This window comes from Balearica regulorum, chromosome 20 (assembly GCF_011004875.1).
Source record: "Balearica regulorum gibbericeps isolate bBalReg1 chromosome 20, bBalReg1.pri, whole genome shotgun sequence".
Lineage (NCBI taxonomy): Eukaryota > Metazoa > Chordata > Aves > Gruiformes > Gruidae > Balearica > Balearica regulorum.
In genome coordinates this window covers 11,140,872-11,157,786 of record NC_046203.1, presented here as the reverse complement: position 1 = coordinate 11,157,786, position 16,915 = coordinate 11,140,872, and the positions used below count along the sequence as shown (strand labels likewise).

Here is a 16,915-nt window from a genome sequence, read left to right as displayed (position 1 = left end):
GAACAAATGAGGTATTTCAGTAGGTCAGCGAAATAGCTTTTGTCTTCGAAGCCAGATCCCTGGGCTTTCAGTGGTTGGGAAAGGTACGTGGTATTTGGAATGTTGCGTTTGTGAAAATGCAGCTGCAGTAGAAACTGTCATCCTACGTGAGACTGAGGAATGCGATAAAAGAGAGCTTGTAGGCTGAGACTAAGGCAATAACAGAGCTCAGGGAACACGGAGAATGGGAAGATGTTACAGTAGGTGAGTGTGAAAATCTTCATGATAAGACCAGTGATGAGTGGCGTTCCTCAGGGGTCGGTATTGGGACCGGCACTGTTTAACATCTTTGGTGACGTGGGCGGTGGGATCCAATGCACCCTCAGCAAGTTTGCCGACGACACCAAGCTGTGTGGTGGGTCGACGCGCTGGAGGGAAGGGATGTCATCCAGAGGGACCTGGACAGGCTGGAGAGGTGGGACTATGTGAGAACCTCGTGAAGTTCAACCAGGCCAAGTGCAAGGGTCCTGCACATGGGTTGAGGCAATCCCAAGCACAACTACAGTCTGGGCAGAGAATGGATTGAGAGCAGCCCTGAGGAGAAGGATTTGAGGGTGTTGGTGGATGAAAAGCTCAACATGAGCAGGCAATGTAGGCTCACAGCGCAGGAAGCCAACTGTGTCCTGGGCTGCATCCCCAGCAGCGTGACCAGCAGGTCGAGGGAGGGGATTCTGCCCCTCTGCTCCGCTCTGGTGAGACCCCCCTGCAGTGCTGCGTCCAGCTCGGGGGTCCCCAGCACAAGAAGGACATGGAGCTGTTGGAGCGAGTCCAGAGGAGGCCACGGAGATGGTCAGAGGGCTGGAGCACCTCTGCTCTGGAGACAGGCTGAGAGAGCTGGGGTTGTTCAGCCTGGAGAAGAGAAGGCTGCGGGGAGACCTTAGAGCCCCTTCCAGTCCCTGAAGGGGCTCCAGGAAAGCTGGAGAGGGGCTGTTTATCAGGGAGTGTAGTGACAGGCCAAGGGGTAATGGGTTTAAACTAAAAGAGGGGAGATGGAGATGAGATGTGAGGCAGAAATCCTTCCCTGTGAGGGTGCTGAGGCCCTGGCAGAGGTTGCCCAGAGAAGCTGTGGCTGCCCCTGGCTCCCTGGCAGTGTTCAAGGCCAGGTTGGATGGGGCTTTGGGCAACCTGGGCTAGTGGAGGGTGTCCCTGCCCATGGCAGGGGTGGGACTGGGTGGGCTGTGAGGTCCCTTCCAACCCAAACCAGTCTGGGATTCTATGATAACTTTGTGCCAGCTCTTGCTTCTCCAACAACTCTAATCGGTGCACTGATCCATCATGACCTTCAAAGCAAATTCACAGAACTGCATTGGTTGTAGCTACATTTTCTCGATACATTTTGTCAGGAGCTGAATGGCAGGTGTTCTCATGGGAACTTTCTGTTCTTCCAGGTCCTGCTTTGCTCCTCACCAGTGATAACATCAAACAGCGACTTGGTTCTGCTGCACTGGATAGGTACCTGCCCTCATTATTACTTATGAAAAAATGCAGAAAGATACTGGTCTTATAAATATACAGTGTTTGGGAACAAAATCCTGTGTTCTAACCTATATTGTGCTTTCTCATCGAGGTGTTTGAGCCAACAATGTTTCAACGGTATTTGGTTTAAACGTGGGTGGGTTTGGATTTTTTTTCCATAGTTACTTTCTTGCTTGTGAAATTGGAAAAGCTGAATTGCTCCAAGGGGGTACTGTGTACTCGTTCTTAGGGATGCCTTGGAAGTCTTAGTGAAGTTAGGCATCACTGTATCCTCTTTCCTCTCTGTATATATCTAATGGTATAAATAATGGAGAAATAAAGAAAGCATGAGCCCTGGAAATGTGGGCAGATAAGGTTCTTCGACTGGATGAGCGAGAGATGCAGGTCTCTGATGCCCTTCAGCTTTTGTGCTTGACATGGAAGAGTTCTCTCTGCTCTATCAGGAGCTGCGATATAAAACCATTTGAATTTGTTTGTTTTCTGTCCCCAGTATCCACGAATACCGACTAACCAGCTGGCTGGGGCAGCAGGAGGATATTCACCGTATCGTACTGTACCAGGCAGACAGCACCCTTACTCCCTGGACTCAACGCTGCATCCGGCAGGCTGACTGCATCTTAATCGTTGGTCTGGGAGACCAGGAACCTACTGTTGGAGAGGTGTGGAAATAGCTCCTTCCTGGATTTGCAGCGTTAACAGTCCAGATCAAAGAGGGTTGTTTCACACTCATGAGTTTTCCTGGCTTTAATACCCAGTGAAGCATAAATAATGAAATATTCCTGAGAAATGCGTATTATAAGTAGAAAAAGAATTGAATGAGGATGCTCTGAAATGGCAAGTTTTATATAGCAGTGTTTCCAGCTAAGTTCTTTTCCTCTCAAGAGCATTTTGGCCAATGGTAAATCAAAAGCCAAATTGCTTTGAAGGTTTGCCTTTCTGTCCAGAATTTCCTTGCAGGCTCTCCAGATAGAGACAGAAATTCTGTTCTGCCTGGATGGAACTCATGGTGTGTGTCTAGGAAAAAGTAGATATAAATTGTATTGTAGGAGTAATTTAATGTATTTTGTTATAGATTGTAAGCTGTATTTTTTTTCCCCCTTACTATCTATTTTTATTTTTGATATTTTCTTACCAAAGTTGTTTGACCAGGCACATAAATTCTGCAAGAAATTTAAAAATGAGGTCACAAGTGGGTTTTTTAGGATTGTGAAGTGCTGAGTCTAACCTCCGAAGAGCCCAGGACTGGTACCATCTGCAGCGTTCTTGTGTGTCACGTTGTGTTGGTTCTTCATGACTGTATGTGGGAGGCAGGAAGCACAGTAAAAGCGAGACTCCATCAGTTGCCTAAAACAACAAAATAAGGGAAAAAAATAAGGAATGTAAGGAAGAAGTAGTGATCTGATTGGAAGTGAAAGAACAAAACACGCTGAATGTTTGTAGGCTTAAGTATGACCTGGGAAGGAATCTCATTTTGCATGAACAGCGTGTGTCTGCGCTGTGCATTTGATGGTCTGTGTTTTAGGTAAGAGGCATTCATTTTTGGTAGTCAGGTTTGAATCCTTGTCTGATTTTGGAGTTCTGTATGCCGTGTGAGCCCACTGCTGACAGTGTAGTTGTCTGAATCAATCTTGTTTGAGGGTTCGTAGTGTGCAGAGTTGTCTGCAGATTCAGATGGGCATAGGGATCAGATGTGTATGTGTGTGCGTATATGTATTTCACAATATGCTATTCAGTTAAACTGATACTGGAGCAGTAATCACCTGACACCTCCATTCCTTTGCTATATGTAACGTGCTGTAGCTGGAGAGGATGCTGGAGAACACCGCAGTTCGAGCCCAGAAGCAACTTGTCCTGCTCCATAAGGAGGATGGGCCTCTCCCCTCCCGAACTGTGGAATGGCTCAACATGCGGAGCTGGTGTTCTGCTCATCTCCATCTCCACTGCCCACGCAGAGTCTTTTCCAAAAGAAGCCTGCCCAAGCTGGTAAGAGATTGCTGCTTCGGTGCCTGGTCTCTTTGCTGTCGTACTTTATTTGTAATCCATGTATCAAGGGTAATCTGACATCATGATACTACATGATATTCTGATGTGCAACTCTCTCTTACACAGATAGTGCTCTCTTTAAATCTGTTCGGCCTCAATTTGCTATAGGAAACGTAGGGATAAGGGGCTCACGTCTTCTTTACGGAAGCATGCTTGGCTGAAGACAGTAAATACTATCTCAAGCTGATATTGATAGGTGTGTACATGCGGTAGAGCCCTTTTCATTGGGAGGATCCCGAAGCTTGTGAAAAGCATGCAAAAGGTAAAGCAGAGGCAGACTTGGGATGCTTCCCAGTAACTTCAAATCCTTGTCAAGAAAGAAATAGCTCCAAAGAAAACACTGTACTACGATGAAATCCTCCCAACTACTACAAAAGTATGAGAGAAGCATGTGATCACTAGAACTGTTTGGATTGTTCTGAACCCTTCTTTCCTTTGAAGAACAGCTCTCCGCTTTTTAGCAGTATGTTGTTGGCTGGTAGCATAGACTCTACCCTGCCTTTAGAATGACCATCTTCTGCCTCTCTTCTGCAGATAGAGATGTACGAACGCGTATTCCAGAAACCACCAGACCGTCACTCTGATTTTTCTCGCCTGGCTCGTGTTCTGACTGGAAACGCCATCGCGCTGGTGCTTGGGGGTGGAGGAGCCAGGTAGGTGGTTTATCCTGGGCACGCTGGTGCGTTGCTGCCAGATCCTAGAGCACCACCGTCACTGGGCTGTGACAGATTGTTCAGGATAACCGAAGTGCTGTAAAAGCAGCACTGTTCTGTAGGTAGCATTTGGGGGAGACGCTGATGAATTGCTTTTCTTACACAAACTTAACCTGCCGTGTGGATTTGTGCTTGGATTTCTGCAGAAGGAACATGAGTGTTTGTGACCTCTTGAGACCTCTCATAAGTTGGGCTTAATACCAGGAGATGACTAGGGCACTAAATATGACTCTTCTTTCTTTTGTTGGCCTACGCTGTGGACTTTTTTCCTCTATGGATTCTTACATTTTAAATGGCTCACAATATTTCAAAGGCCCCCAAAGCTCTTCAAAGTCTGAGCGGCAAGAGGAATTATGTCCTCTAATGGGCGAATGTTCTCTTCTTTATAATCACCCAAAACCCCAGGTTCCTATACACTTCTGACAGCCTTACTTTTCAGAAAGATTGTATTTTTGCAGGCACAAGGACAAGGTGTTTGCTGAACACTCTATTAGTTCCATCTGAATTCCTGGTGAGCTTTGGAAATAAATTATTATTGACATTTTTCTTTGGAATCCCTTTTCACTTTGGGAGTTTTATGTTGAAACAGACATAGAATTAAGTAGCCCTTTGTCTCAAGACAGCGCTGTCTTTGTCTTCATCACCATGTTCTTGAAGGCCTTCTTTAAAACAGTGCTTTGAAGTACCACTCTCAGAAAAGTTTAAATATATAATTTGCACACAGCCTGTCTATTTAAATCCATGGCAATATCACATTTTTGTCTTTAGACCAGTGCGTGCTTTGGGCGGAGTATTTCCTATGGTAAAGGTTAGAGCTCCTTTGTGACAGCTTGTTCTGATTAGTCACTTCACGCTGAGACAGCCACTGCTTCGGCTGTTTCTTTGAGTGTCTGCAAAGATGCCTTTATCCTGCTTGCTTTCGCAGTTTCCTCACCTAAGGTGATTTCAGTATTTCATTTCTGAGATAAGCACTATCCTGTGGGGAGACAAAGTAAAGCAGAGGAGGAGAGCTTCTACATAATCTGGGTAACACAGGAGGCTTCTAATCGACTGATGCAAAGCACTGGTGGTGGAGTTTTTTGTTAGAAGCTATCTGATGTCTCTGTCTCTACTGAAGCCTATGTCATGCTAAAATATGTGCACTTCTATATTTCTGGCAGCACATTTTGCTCATTCCCTTCCTTTCTTCCTTCTGTAAATAGTGCTGTAATTTTTGCCAAACTATTTTTTCTTTCTTTTTTTTCTTTTTTTTTTTTTGTTCTACTACTTAATTTCCAAGCTACCACCTGCTGGTTTTCAAGAGCAGAGGTAAGAGAGCAGGATTATTGAGCCTGTTTGTTGGTCCTGTGTTGTCCTCCTCCGCAAATCGGAACCACTGCACTTTCTACTGTGTTGGCTTTAGGATTTCTGGATGCGCACCACCCATTCAGCAATGCAACCATGTCCCATTAGCCATTAATTTGCTCATTTCTGTATCCATGCAATATGGACAACTTTAAGAGGATTAAATGGCAGAATGGATAAGTATGATAATTTCTTTTTTTCTCTGAAACCCTATTTTTGTCACGGACTAAAATGCTTTTTCTGGGGGCTCAGGCTGGCACGTGGATGGTGTCAGCATTGTGCTGCCGGTGGAAAGGTACTCGTATGCTGTGCTGTAATTGAATTGTCATCTAAATTGTGGTTAGCCGAAAGATTGGGATGTTTTAAAAAAATTGTTTTCAAAGTGAAAATATAATTAAGACCCTGGGGAAAGCATGAAGTTACTCCGAAGTCTGTAAAAAAAAAAATAAAAAAATCTGCCTTTGGAAGGTTCACAGATCAAAGTAAGTTCTTGGGTCCCCGTCTCTACTAACAAGGGAACTTCAAGGGACTATGCAGTAGGTACTTACAGTCATCCTGTGATTAAAGCCCATTCCAGCTAAAAACACTTTGATGGGTCGCTGCACGGACTTGTGCTAGGTAGCGCAGCCTTTGAGTAATGTGCTACACAAAGTAACCTCCTACCTTGTTGCAGAAGCGTGAATCGTACTGGTCACAAACACCAGAGCGGGCTAATAGTTACGGGGTGCTGGCTGGTGGTTATGTCCGTTAAAGGCATTGTGTTCTGCGACTCCAGTAATACCAGTTCGTGAGTTGTTATTTTGGGAATGTTGGTCTGGCTTCCCAGTGACAGTCAGTTTGGGAGGTTTTACCAGAGCAGCTTCCTAGTAATTATCGTTGTGGTTTGTCATGACAAAAGGCTCACAGGAACTAAAGGTTTTCCTTCTCTTGTGACTATAAAAATAAAACAAATTGAAGTGATACAGTTCTAAAATTACAGTGTTTTGCTTTTGTTAAGTGCTAACTTAATTTCAGTTAGAAACATCATGGAGTTTGAGGGAAGGAAAGGGGATTTGTGTTTAGAAAAATAATACCTTTGAAACGTAGTTGCAAGAATAATGACACATCAGATCCTGCAACAAAGGCATAAACCCTCCCATAAATCATTCCCGTGACCTTTAGCCATCTCACATACAGCCCACCCTTTCTTTGGTTTCTGTACTTGTCTCAGCAAAGCTGTTTGAAAACTAAAATTTATGGGGAGTAAATAATACAGAAGTATCTGGGAATCCGTAAGGCTTTGGAAAAAATGGGTTTGCTGTTTCAGAAGACCAACTTAAGCAAAATTGTGATGACAAGCTTTGTTGTTGATTGACATGTCGTTATTCTAGGCGTGAATTTGGTCCAACGTGCCTACTCCACGTAGGCATAGTGGGAAAACACAAAGCATTAGACCTGTTCCCATTTGGCTGTTTTGATAGGAAACTGTGTTTGCAGTAACACACACGATGCAAATACCTGATGTGCGTAGGGTATGTTCATTGAGAAGGAAAGAGCTATTGTTAAAAGAAGTTACTTGCCTTTTTTGCATGTGCTATCTAAAATAAGGCATAATAACCAGCTGCACGTTCATGCTGGGAATGTGGTGCCAGCGACCTTGACCAGCTGGTGCTCGTGGAGTCTGTGTGGCCTGCCTCGTCCGTGCTACGTGGTGCACGGGGCTCTGCACGCCCTGCCTTTCCCTTCTCTCCACTGCCCTTTCCTTCAGGCAGAGCATTTAAACCTTCCCTGAGGAGCTGCTGTTGCAGGATAGTTGTAGATATTTCATCAGGGCATCTTTTCTTTTCTCCTTTTTCCATTTGGTTTTCTGCTCAAACTTATTATTTCACCTCAGCTCTTGATATGTCAAGTAGTTTTTTTCCACAGCGCTTTCTTGCTGACTCTAAGGATTTGACTCAGACTCGTGCCTTTTCATTTTGGGCAGTTGGCCTGTTTCATCAATGTGTTCTTTCTGCCTTTTTGTCTTTACTTTCAGCTCTGGCCCTCTGAAAAAGGAGGATAAAATCAGCAGCGTAGGAGAAGCAGGTTATGCCTTTCTTCTTCGTGAGATATTTGTGTCTGATGAATGCACTCATTGCCTCGTCGGTCTGTCTGTGCCTCTGAAGCCTGGCCAGGTGCTCACACTCCATGCTTTTTGAGAAGGCCACACGTGCAGGTCCATCTACCACCTGGTTGGTTGTTGGCTGCTGTGCTGAGCCTGACTTGGGTCTCTGTGCTCCTTAAAGCCTGGCTTTATCTTCTGAGTCGAGGGCTTTACCCAATGATGAAAAGAGCAGAAGACTGCCCAAGAGGCAGATCTCATGATTGTTCTGCTTGCAGGAGATCATGTTTGCCTTCAGCAAACACCCTCAGTGTTTGGCTCCAAGACCCCTGAATGCACGAAGACTAAAACAAGGTGGGTTTGCTGTGGTTGCATCCATTGTGTTTGGCTGCAACTCCAGTTCGTTCAGACGGGTGAGTTAAAACCTGTTTATCAGTCTTGCTTATCTTCTCTGCCACCAGCCACTGATCCCTCAGCACTGCTGTTCATCCAGAAGGCACAAAGACAGAACTTGGTTGCGCTTAGTCTGCACTGGGACAGAGACTCGCAGCTTATGAGTGATCCCTAGCAAAGTCAGGTTGGGCAAAACCGCGTTCTGCGGTTGGAAGGAACCGAGGGATGTATAGGTCAGACTGTCCTGTATACATGGGTCAGGCAAGGAGAAAGTAGGGCATGCACACACCACCTTGTGATGTGGTGGATGCACACGTGTGTCTCCCAGTGCAGGTACAAGGAACCCTTAACTTCTATTTGAAGGCTGGGTGCAATGTTGGCAGCACATGGAGAGGTTTCCCAGCTGTCGCTGTGTCCCTTTGTGTTTCTGAGCAAACACGGTAGAGAAGGATTGGTGAGAAGCTCCCAACGTAACGTAAGGAAAAACTTGAAACAGTCATTTTGAGAACTTTAGAAGATCATATTTCTTTTCTGAGTGTTGATGCGTGCATTTAGCGGGCAAGTTTGGCTAGGAGGCGAGGAAGTCTTGCGCATGAGTAAACCCTGTGGTGCTTCCCCTGCGCTTCTTTGGAAGGGAATTGAAATTGGGTATTGCTGACCTGGCCTATCCATGTACAACACTTGAAAGCAAGGAAATGCTGTAAGATATTGTATTCCTACCGTAGAGTTTTGCACACCCCTGTCCGCTGGGACAGAGAGCCTTCTGGGGAGCTCCCGACTGCCTTTGGCAGGCAAAGGGACCTGTTGCTGACGTTCCGTGGCCTTTAATAACATTCCCAGCAATCAAGTGGTATCAGAGTTGGCATAAGTGCAGAGCCTCGATTTGCAATGTGCTCGTGTGAGGGGTCAGAAATGATTGATAAAGACAGTAGTATGTTTGGGGGTTTGTTTCGTTTTGCTGTCTGGTTTGTTATTCTGACTTGGAGAGGAGCCTGAAAATGTACACCCCCCCTGTGGTCCCATCCTGGGGGAGGGCAGGCCGATTTTTAATTCTGTCTTTTTCCCGTGATAACTGAGGACAGGAGGTGTTTTGTGGTTACCCTGTTATTTAGTTGCTTGGTGCTTCCCACTTTGAATTTTGCCATCTTACCTGTGAGAAACTTTTGCCGCTTCATTGCATGGTGCGGATCTTTGGTGTTTGGCAAGAGGATACACTGCAGGCAACAGAAATTCCACTTTCAGCTCCTGTGAAATTCTCATCAGCTTTTTCTGAGAGAAGTTATGAAGTCACTGTTTTCTTTCCCTTGCTTGAGTTGGTTAAGGAAAAGTTGACAAGCTGCCAAAATTAACGAACGTGCAAATACTCATCAGCATAACATGGTAACGAAGCAGCTGGACTTACTGCGGCAATGTGCTGCAAAGAAGGGATGTTAGAAATAAAACCTCTTCTTTTTGGGGGCTGTTAGCTCTACCAAAGACCAAGGTCAAATGGCAATGCAGGAAGGTCTGGTCTCCAGCACTGCTGCTGGGGAGAAGAGCAGTGAGCTGTAGCTGTGCAAGTTATCTTGCAACTGCGATCCCTTCTGGACTGTCATCTTTTGCTCTATGGTCCACAAAAGCAGAGAGAGGCATGCCTGTTCCCTGAAAACAGAGGAGACTGCACAGAAAAATGTCTAAGCTTAGTGAGTCTTCTGGGGCGTAATAAAAGTGAAAGCTCCTAGGTCAGGACTGAGGTTTGGACCCCATGGGGTGGAGCAGCCTGGCTGGTAGCGCAATGGTGGAGCTGACATCTCATAGCCCAGCTTTCAGATGTTTCACCACACACTGAGGAATAAAAAGTTGAAATGTGAGGTGGAAATGACATTCCAATGACAAAGTGCTGTCCTCGGGATGGACGGTTTGCTCGCACGATGCAGACAACGCACCGTCCATGCTGTAGCTTCTTTTCCTGCGGTGTAGGTGATAGCAGCGTTGTGGTTATGAAACCCTCATGTTCAGTCTCGGGCAATAACAGAATCTTCTGGGGAGACTGCCTGAAGTTTTATGGTGCAGGTGTTTCGGATTCAGTTCTAGCAGTTAAGAAAGATTAATTCTTATTCCTCAACTCGGACGGATAGCTAAGGATATAAGGCTTTTTACCCCTGTCAGTGGGAGAAGTGTCTGTGTGGACATTGTCTTAGAAGTACCACTGCAGTACTCGCAGTGGGGATGGTGGGCTCGTAAGATCAATTCTGTACCTCAAATACAGGGTAGCAACAGGAAGCATGAGGGGAGTTGCTTTTTTAGACTATTAAACTTGACCACAAGCCCCCAGACAACGTGCTGTTCAAAGAACGTGGAGGGGGGAGAAGGAAGGAATTTGCTGCCTGAATTCAAAAGCTGCCTTCGGAGGCGTGCACTGAAAATACCGTCAGAAAGTGTTTTTCCCTATGGGATCCTAAACATACCCAATATAGAGATTACAGAAGAGATGAAGGAAAATCTCATGGGAATTTCCTGGACTCTTGATGTTCCTCACATAAGTTGGAACACAGTAAATGTTTTTTAGCTCCTTTGCTGGGATCAAAACTTTACATAGACTATGTACCCCAAGGTATGAGGGATAGGGATGGATGGAGCCCAGTGTGCCGGTATTACCAGTTCCTTGTGCTGGAGAAGAACAGTAATGCTCATCTTGAGAAGTTGCTTAAGAATGTCTTCTCCATGCTTCCATTCCTATCTAGATCATATATAGTCTATTTACTCTTTCCACCTGGCCATGTGTCTGTTAGTCTGTAAGTCTCCATTTTCCTTTTCTGACCCAGCCAAGCCGTGAGATTACCCGGTTTCTTCACACCCTTTTCATTCCACTGGCGTTCCTGCTTGTCGTCTTTGTATCTGCCCATTAGTTCCTTTCTCAGTCTTTGCTTTCAAGTCCTCTCTCAAAGAACCTGTTGCAAAAAAATGCACTTTGCCAACTGCTTCTGCCATCCTGGGGATGTCCTTATTTGTCATCAGAGATGCACTTCGCGTTGAGATAATTCTCAGGTCATGCAGCGAGCTTCAGGACAGCACTGCGTTTTGCAAATAGATTATTGATAGCAACGTTCAAGGTTGCTCTCAGTGGTTTATAGTGGGGTACAGGTATCCCCTTCATTTGTTATCTCTATCTCACAGTGCTTAAAATTCACAGTAAACAGAGGGCTTGAAAAATGTAAAATTAGATTCTGATTCTTTGAAATATTCAAAAAATAGTCTGATAAAACGCTTGTTCTGAAGTAAATTATGCAATAAAGTTCTTGCTAAAACCGTTGTTCTTCATTCTGACCTTGGCTAGGACGGTTCTGAAAGAGCAGCAGCAGCCTCTCCAAGATGCTCGTGGTGTCGTGAGTTACTGCAGCTACTGAGGGTTAAATCACTGAAGCGAGGAATGGGCCGTCAGGATTTCACTTCGCTGCTGTTCAGCTCCTGCCATTGCATAGGCTTGAGCAAACGGCTTAAACGCTTAAAACCTGTGTTCTCCTTTTGTGAAATGAGGCATTTGCCATTTTGGCTTCGGCATCTGTGCAGGTCACCCTTTATAAATTGCTCTGAAGCGCTTACATGGAAGAGAAGTATAAACCATTACCTCCAGGAATTGTTTGGGGTTTTAGGGAGGGTATTGTTATCTCTAAACGTATATGGATTTATGCTCTCGTCCCATGGGTTGGATGAAAATGTTAACTCTTTATTCCAGCGTGCAGAGGCTGAGGAATGACCAGGCTGCTGGTAACCCTGTTTGTGTTGTCTGAGTGCAGTGCCAAGACATGGGTCAGCATTTTTGCAGGGGCTGCTGAGATTGGAGAGTATCCTTGCCCGTTCTGGGCAGCAGAGCCCACACGAGCAAACCCTGGGGTGCCTAGCCAATTCTGGGCAGCGCCAGCTCGGATGCCTTCTCCTGCTGTGCAGAGATGCTGCAGGAGAGGAGCTCTGGTGGAAGCCAGCAGGTTCCTGAGTAGCAGCCTCTGAAACGGAGTCTGTAGGATGTGCCGGGTCCTAATCAGCTGGGGAGAGGGTGTGTTTGCTTTCCTGGTACTCAGGTTAATGGCTGGACGTGGTGGTGTGTGATCTTGTAGAGCTAACGTGGGTCCGGCACTGTCCTCGGGCAGGTAAGCAGCCGTGGTGGTTAGCGGTGCTGGGCTCTGCTTGGGTTTGGCAGGGATCCCTGTCTTCAGCTCGGTGTCTGGCAGTGCCGTACGGAGCCAGTCTGGCACAGATTGGGTCCTTCTGCACTCAGTTCACACCATTGCCTAATTTCTACTTATGCAAGATAAGAGCGAGGATTTTTTGAAAATTCCTGGGTTTTTTTTCTTTTTCTCTCCCCCGATACAGTCAGGCAGCATCCATGAAATTTGTGTTTCATTTCCAAGCACTTGCTCAGGATACTGAAATGGTACATAAGGACTCCACTTTCCTTTTCCATAGCAAGACAGGTCTTGAAGAATATGCATTGCTAAAAGGATCCCATTCCTCATCCTGGTATTGCTGTAAAGAGTGTCAGGAAATGGAACTGAAATATGAAAGAAACTTGAAAAATGCTTTTTCCCTTCTTTTAAAAGAAGAATGAAGCTCACTGTCCAGCATCTGCAGGCTGTCAGTGGCCAATAACAGCTGATGAAGCAAGATTTCTGCAGTGTGGAAGTATCAAAATGATATGAAAGAGGCTGAATCTGCTTTGTGTCATGGAAACCCCCCCCCCCCCCCCCCCCCCCGAATACTTGAAATATCCTTCCTCCTGTTCCCTTTCTTCAAAGTAATCCCTTTGTACACCAGGCCAAATCTGTCTTTTGACATTTGGAAGGGCAGAAGGTTTGCAGCCCTGAGGTTAATCCTCATGACCTTTGCATTAGTCTGCAGTCTTCACCCTCCTTCACGTACGGCTAGCTTGCTGCTGTGGTAGGTGCGTTTCGGAGGAAGGGAAGCTATTTGATGACCTGTAATATCTTTTTGTGTGTGTAGATAGATATCTGTACTTCGGTGCAGAGCGGAGTTGTAAGTTTTATTGTATCCCTTTTTGAAGCTCAGATTGATGTATGGAGGCTCCAGAGCTTGTAATTATTCATACAGGTGTTTGGAGAACGCCTGTGCCCTGTGTGTTTGTGCTCTTGTCATGAGTAGAACATCCATTGCCACGGGCAGATAAACAAGACCGAAACCTGAATTCCAGTGTCAGCCACGCAGTCAGGCTCCTGGATTCCCTGTCTTCCAAAAAAGCAGATTTGATTTCAGGGTGCAATATCCAGGAGCTAAAATAACAGAGAAGAGCCTAAACTCTTTAAGGTTAAGGATAAAATTAGACCTTTGACATGGTATTTTACTTTTGGTGCTGTTTTGTAGAGGTTGAAGGAGAAACATAAGGAATGTGAACTCTTCCTTGGATAAGATGATGATAACTTATGTTTGGATACCTAATGTGAGTCTTATCCAGGTCAGCCCTAGAGCATATTGTTTGAACAAACAAAACCCAAGTCCTAAAAATAAAACAGTGAGTTCTGAGCATTTGCTTTTGTTGAGAAAAACCTCATGAGACATGGCTGTGAACTTGTACTGAAGGCTTCAGACTTTCTGTTTGCAAATGGTTGGTAATAGACCGCAGCGTAATTGCTCCTGAGAGGCTGCGCTTTGATTTCTTCAGGGACGGACCATCTTGTGTATTGCCCGAGAGCTCAGCCATATTAATCGTGTTTATGCATTCGTTCAAAATTCCGCTTCAAAATGCAGTTGTCTCAAACACAGACAGAGCCGTGTGGCTGTTATCAGATCCGAATGCTAATTGCTTGGTGAGTTGTGTAATAGTTGGGTCATCACATGCACATAAAAGCCGTGTTCATATGGCTTGGCACCCACGTAATGCTTAATGATCTGATTTTTCTTTTTCCCATCTGTAGCACCTATGTAATTGCTCATTTGCTCCCTTTTGCCATGGAGGTTGAAGATTTTAATGGCTTCTATTAAATCCTCCAAGCAGCAGGAGCTTGGGAGCCATCTACTTCCAAGTTATGACTTAAAGCACTTGCAATTAATTTTTTTTTTATTTTTATTTGGAGTCTTCTGTCCTGATCTCCAGTCTTCAACCCACCAAACTCATTTATTCATAGCAGAGCTTTGATATACAGATGAAATTAAACAAGGAGATGGTGGAGTTGTGGTTTAACTCTTGTTACGAGTTTTGTACCTCTTCTTATCAGCTGAAAAAACACGTGCTGTGTTAGAGAGCTGCAGGTTTGAGGGAACGCTTTCCACGTAGAGGTTGTAATGCTCTGTTGGCAAGTCCATGTGCTTTTAGGAAGATGGTAAAGCTCTTTCATGGCTGTGATTTTTAGGAATCTCTGTTTAACCTTATCTGGGCAATGAGCTTTCCTGTTAAGAAAGAGGAGATTGGAGAAGTTACAAGAAGGATCACAGTTAAATTCTTTAAAGTGCTATGCTTTTGTCATTTCTGCAGCTTCCAGACATTGTGCTCAAAATGGGTTCTTCTAAGACTTTTCACAAATAAGTCTCAAAGGGGTGGGGGAAGGAGGATAGATTTGTTTCCCAAAGAAATTATTTTTCTTTGCAAATAACTGGCTCAGAGTAAGATCGGATTTTGTTTAGCATCCCCAAGGAGAGAGTGATGGGGGGGATACATTTTACCATTCAGCTTCTCTTCCCTTCTTCCTCCTCCTGCACACACCTACCAGATCCGGCATGCTGCTGGCAGGTGGGATCAGAAAACAAAGACCCTGGCGCATTTTCTGATTTACTCTTACTCTGGCTTTATTTTGTGGTTTTTCTCCTCTCCAATGCCTTACGTATCCCTTCACGCCCCAGGACTGGGCAGACCTGACAGCCTTCCTGGAAGGGCCAAACAATTTTTGCTTGTTTATTTCTGTGTCAGGCACGGATCTCTCTGTTTAAAGCTCGTTTTGAAGTTAGCATATAAAGCAGAAACAAGATCAGTGCTAAAAGGATGTTTGTATTTGGATTTTCTTGCAGGAAGGTCGTTTTACTGGGGTTGGGATAAATAGTAGGAGTTGCCTTTTCTGCTGAACATGGCTGCGTAGCCGTGAGCGCGCAGGGTTTGCGCGCAATCGCTATAGCATGGCAAGGCTAACGGGAAAACGCTCCTGATCTCCGAGTTAAGGACGTGGTGGGGATCTGAGGGCAAAGCTAAGGGGGAGGATGAAACGAAGCTGTTGCTAATGGAGGGGAAGACAGGAACAATTCAGGTCTCTGGATCAATACACATGTAACTGGGGACAGTTTTAAAAATGGGCAATGGAAGGGAGAAAGCTTCCCTTAGGGCAGCTGCTGGGAAGGATCCTGTTGGTAGCTGGATGTTGGGGTGGAACTATTCCCTCTATTTAGCTTAGAAATGGGGCTTAATTAATTAATGTTGTCCTGATTGGAAACTTCCTCCTAAGCGTGCAAGTAGTACAGCGGGAGCAGAGATGGAGCGGTCTGGTTTCTGTTATCCCTTTGTGCTGACAGCTCAATTACTATAATTATTCTGGCAAATTTGTGATACTGGAAAGTTTTACGTTCAGGAAAGCTGGGAAATAATGTCATTGGAAAGATACAAGTATGATTAGTTCTCAAAGTGATGTTCGTATCTGTTGTTGCAGCTGCAAAAGACTGAAGGTGCCAAACTGGAGATAATACAGCTGTAACTTGTAGAAGGTTTGTTTGATTTCTAAGTCTGTGACTGTGCCACTCAGTGTTGGGATTAGCAACAAAACATGTACCAAAAATTACTTCTTTTGTATGAAGAAGAAACTTCTCTTTATCTCACATTTCCAGATACCATTCTATTAAATAACATCAAATCTTCCCCCCTGCCCCGATACCACGCGTGCCTCCAGCCTAACTCTGAGAAGGTATCTACCACCACCTCCACCACAGAAGATGTTACTCAGATAACAGTTCTGTGCTGGCTGTGGCTGTTAGTCTGGGACCCACTACTTCAGTACCCAGCCCCAGCTTCGGGATCCCAGTCCGAGAAGCACAGGTGAGCCCGTGTGCCGTACCTTTCGGGACGTGCTGTCCGCTTCCGTGGGCTGGAAACTCAGTCGCCGTCGCTTTTATTTCTAGCGCTTTCAAAGCAGCGCTGGGGGAATCGTCTGATGCACCGCTTTTACTCGTCTCTAAAATGGATGTAGTAAATACATATTCATCTGCGCTTACCCCGTAAGCTGGGTGAGCTAACAACTGCTGCTAACGTTCTTTGAATCAAAGCTGTTAAAAGCTGGTTTTATTTGTATAGCTTTGCTTCTGCAGGAGTTTTAGGGTTATGAGGGAGCCTTAATTCAGGTTTGTTAGGCTCTGGTGGAGCTCAGTAAAGTCCCCTTGGCAATTTCTCTGTTTTTCTACCTACTTTGTCACTTAACTACGTCAGGAAGGTGGTGCAGCAAGCCGTGTGTCCTGCTGCGGGGAGGCTTTGGTTAGAGACACGGTAGAGCGCTGCAGCAGCCGTGACCTTAATCCTGTTTTTATCCAAAGGAAATAACATGTCTTCGGTGCATTCAGAGAGATCTCCTTCATCCTGATGAGTCAATTAGGAGAGGAGGTGGGTGCTGCGGAGGCTGAATACCTGAGCTGGATTTTCTCTTCCTTTCTGAGACTGAAGTGGACTTTGGAGGTGTGTGGCGTGATCAAGCTGCAGCCTTGCCTTGCTACCCCGTTAGTCACAGTCTGAGACACGAGTGTCCCCGGTCTGTGTGCTCACAGTATCATGTTTGTTCTTCCTAACGCCGACAGGCAACATCCTATTGATATGTTAAACGTGGCTTGCAGAGAAAACATTGGTGCCCAGTCTCTGTTTTTGTATTAA

General features: G+C 45.3%; 1 protein-coding gene across 1 annotated transcript in view; it reads left to right on the top strand.

Annotated features, from left to right (window-relative positions):
* PNPLA7 (patatin like domain 7, lysophospholipase) overlaps positions 1 to 16,915 on the top strand; it is a 123,721-nt gene that overhangs the window by 70,729 nt on the left and 36,077 nt on the right. Inside the window, exons 23-26 of the mRNA XM_075772762.1 lie at positions 1,428 to 1,491; positions 2,006 to 2,174; positions 3,316 to 3,498; positions 4,093 to 4,211. Coding sequence (XP_075628877.1) covers positions 1,428 to 1,491; positions 2,006 to 2,174; positions 3,316 to 3,498; positions 4,093 to 4,211 — 535 coding nt within the window. The remainder of the gene's footprint in view (positions 1 to 1,427; positions 1,492 to 2,005; positions 2,175 to 3,315; positions 3,499 to 4,092; positions 4,212 to 16,915) is intronic.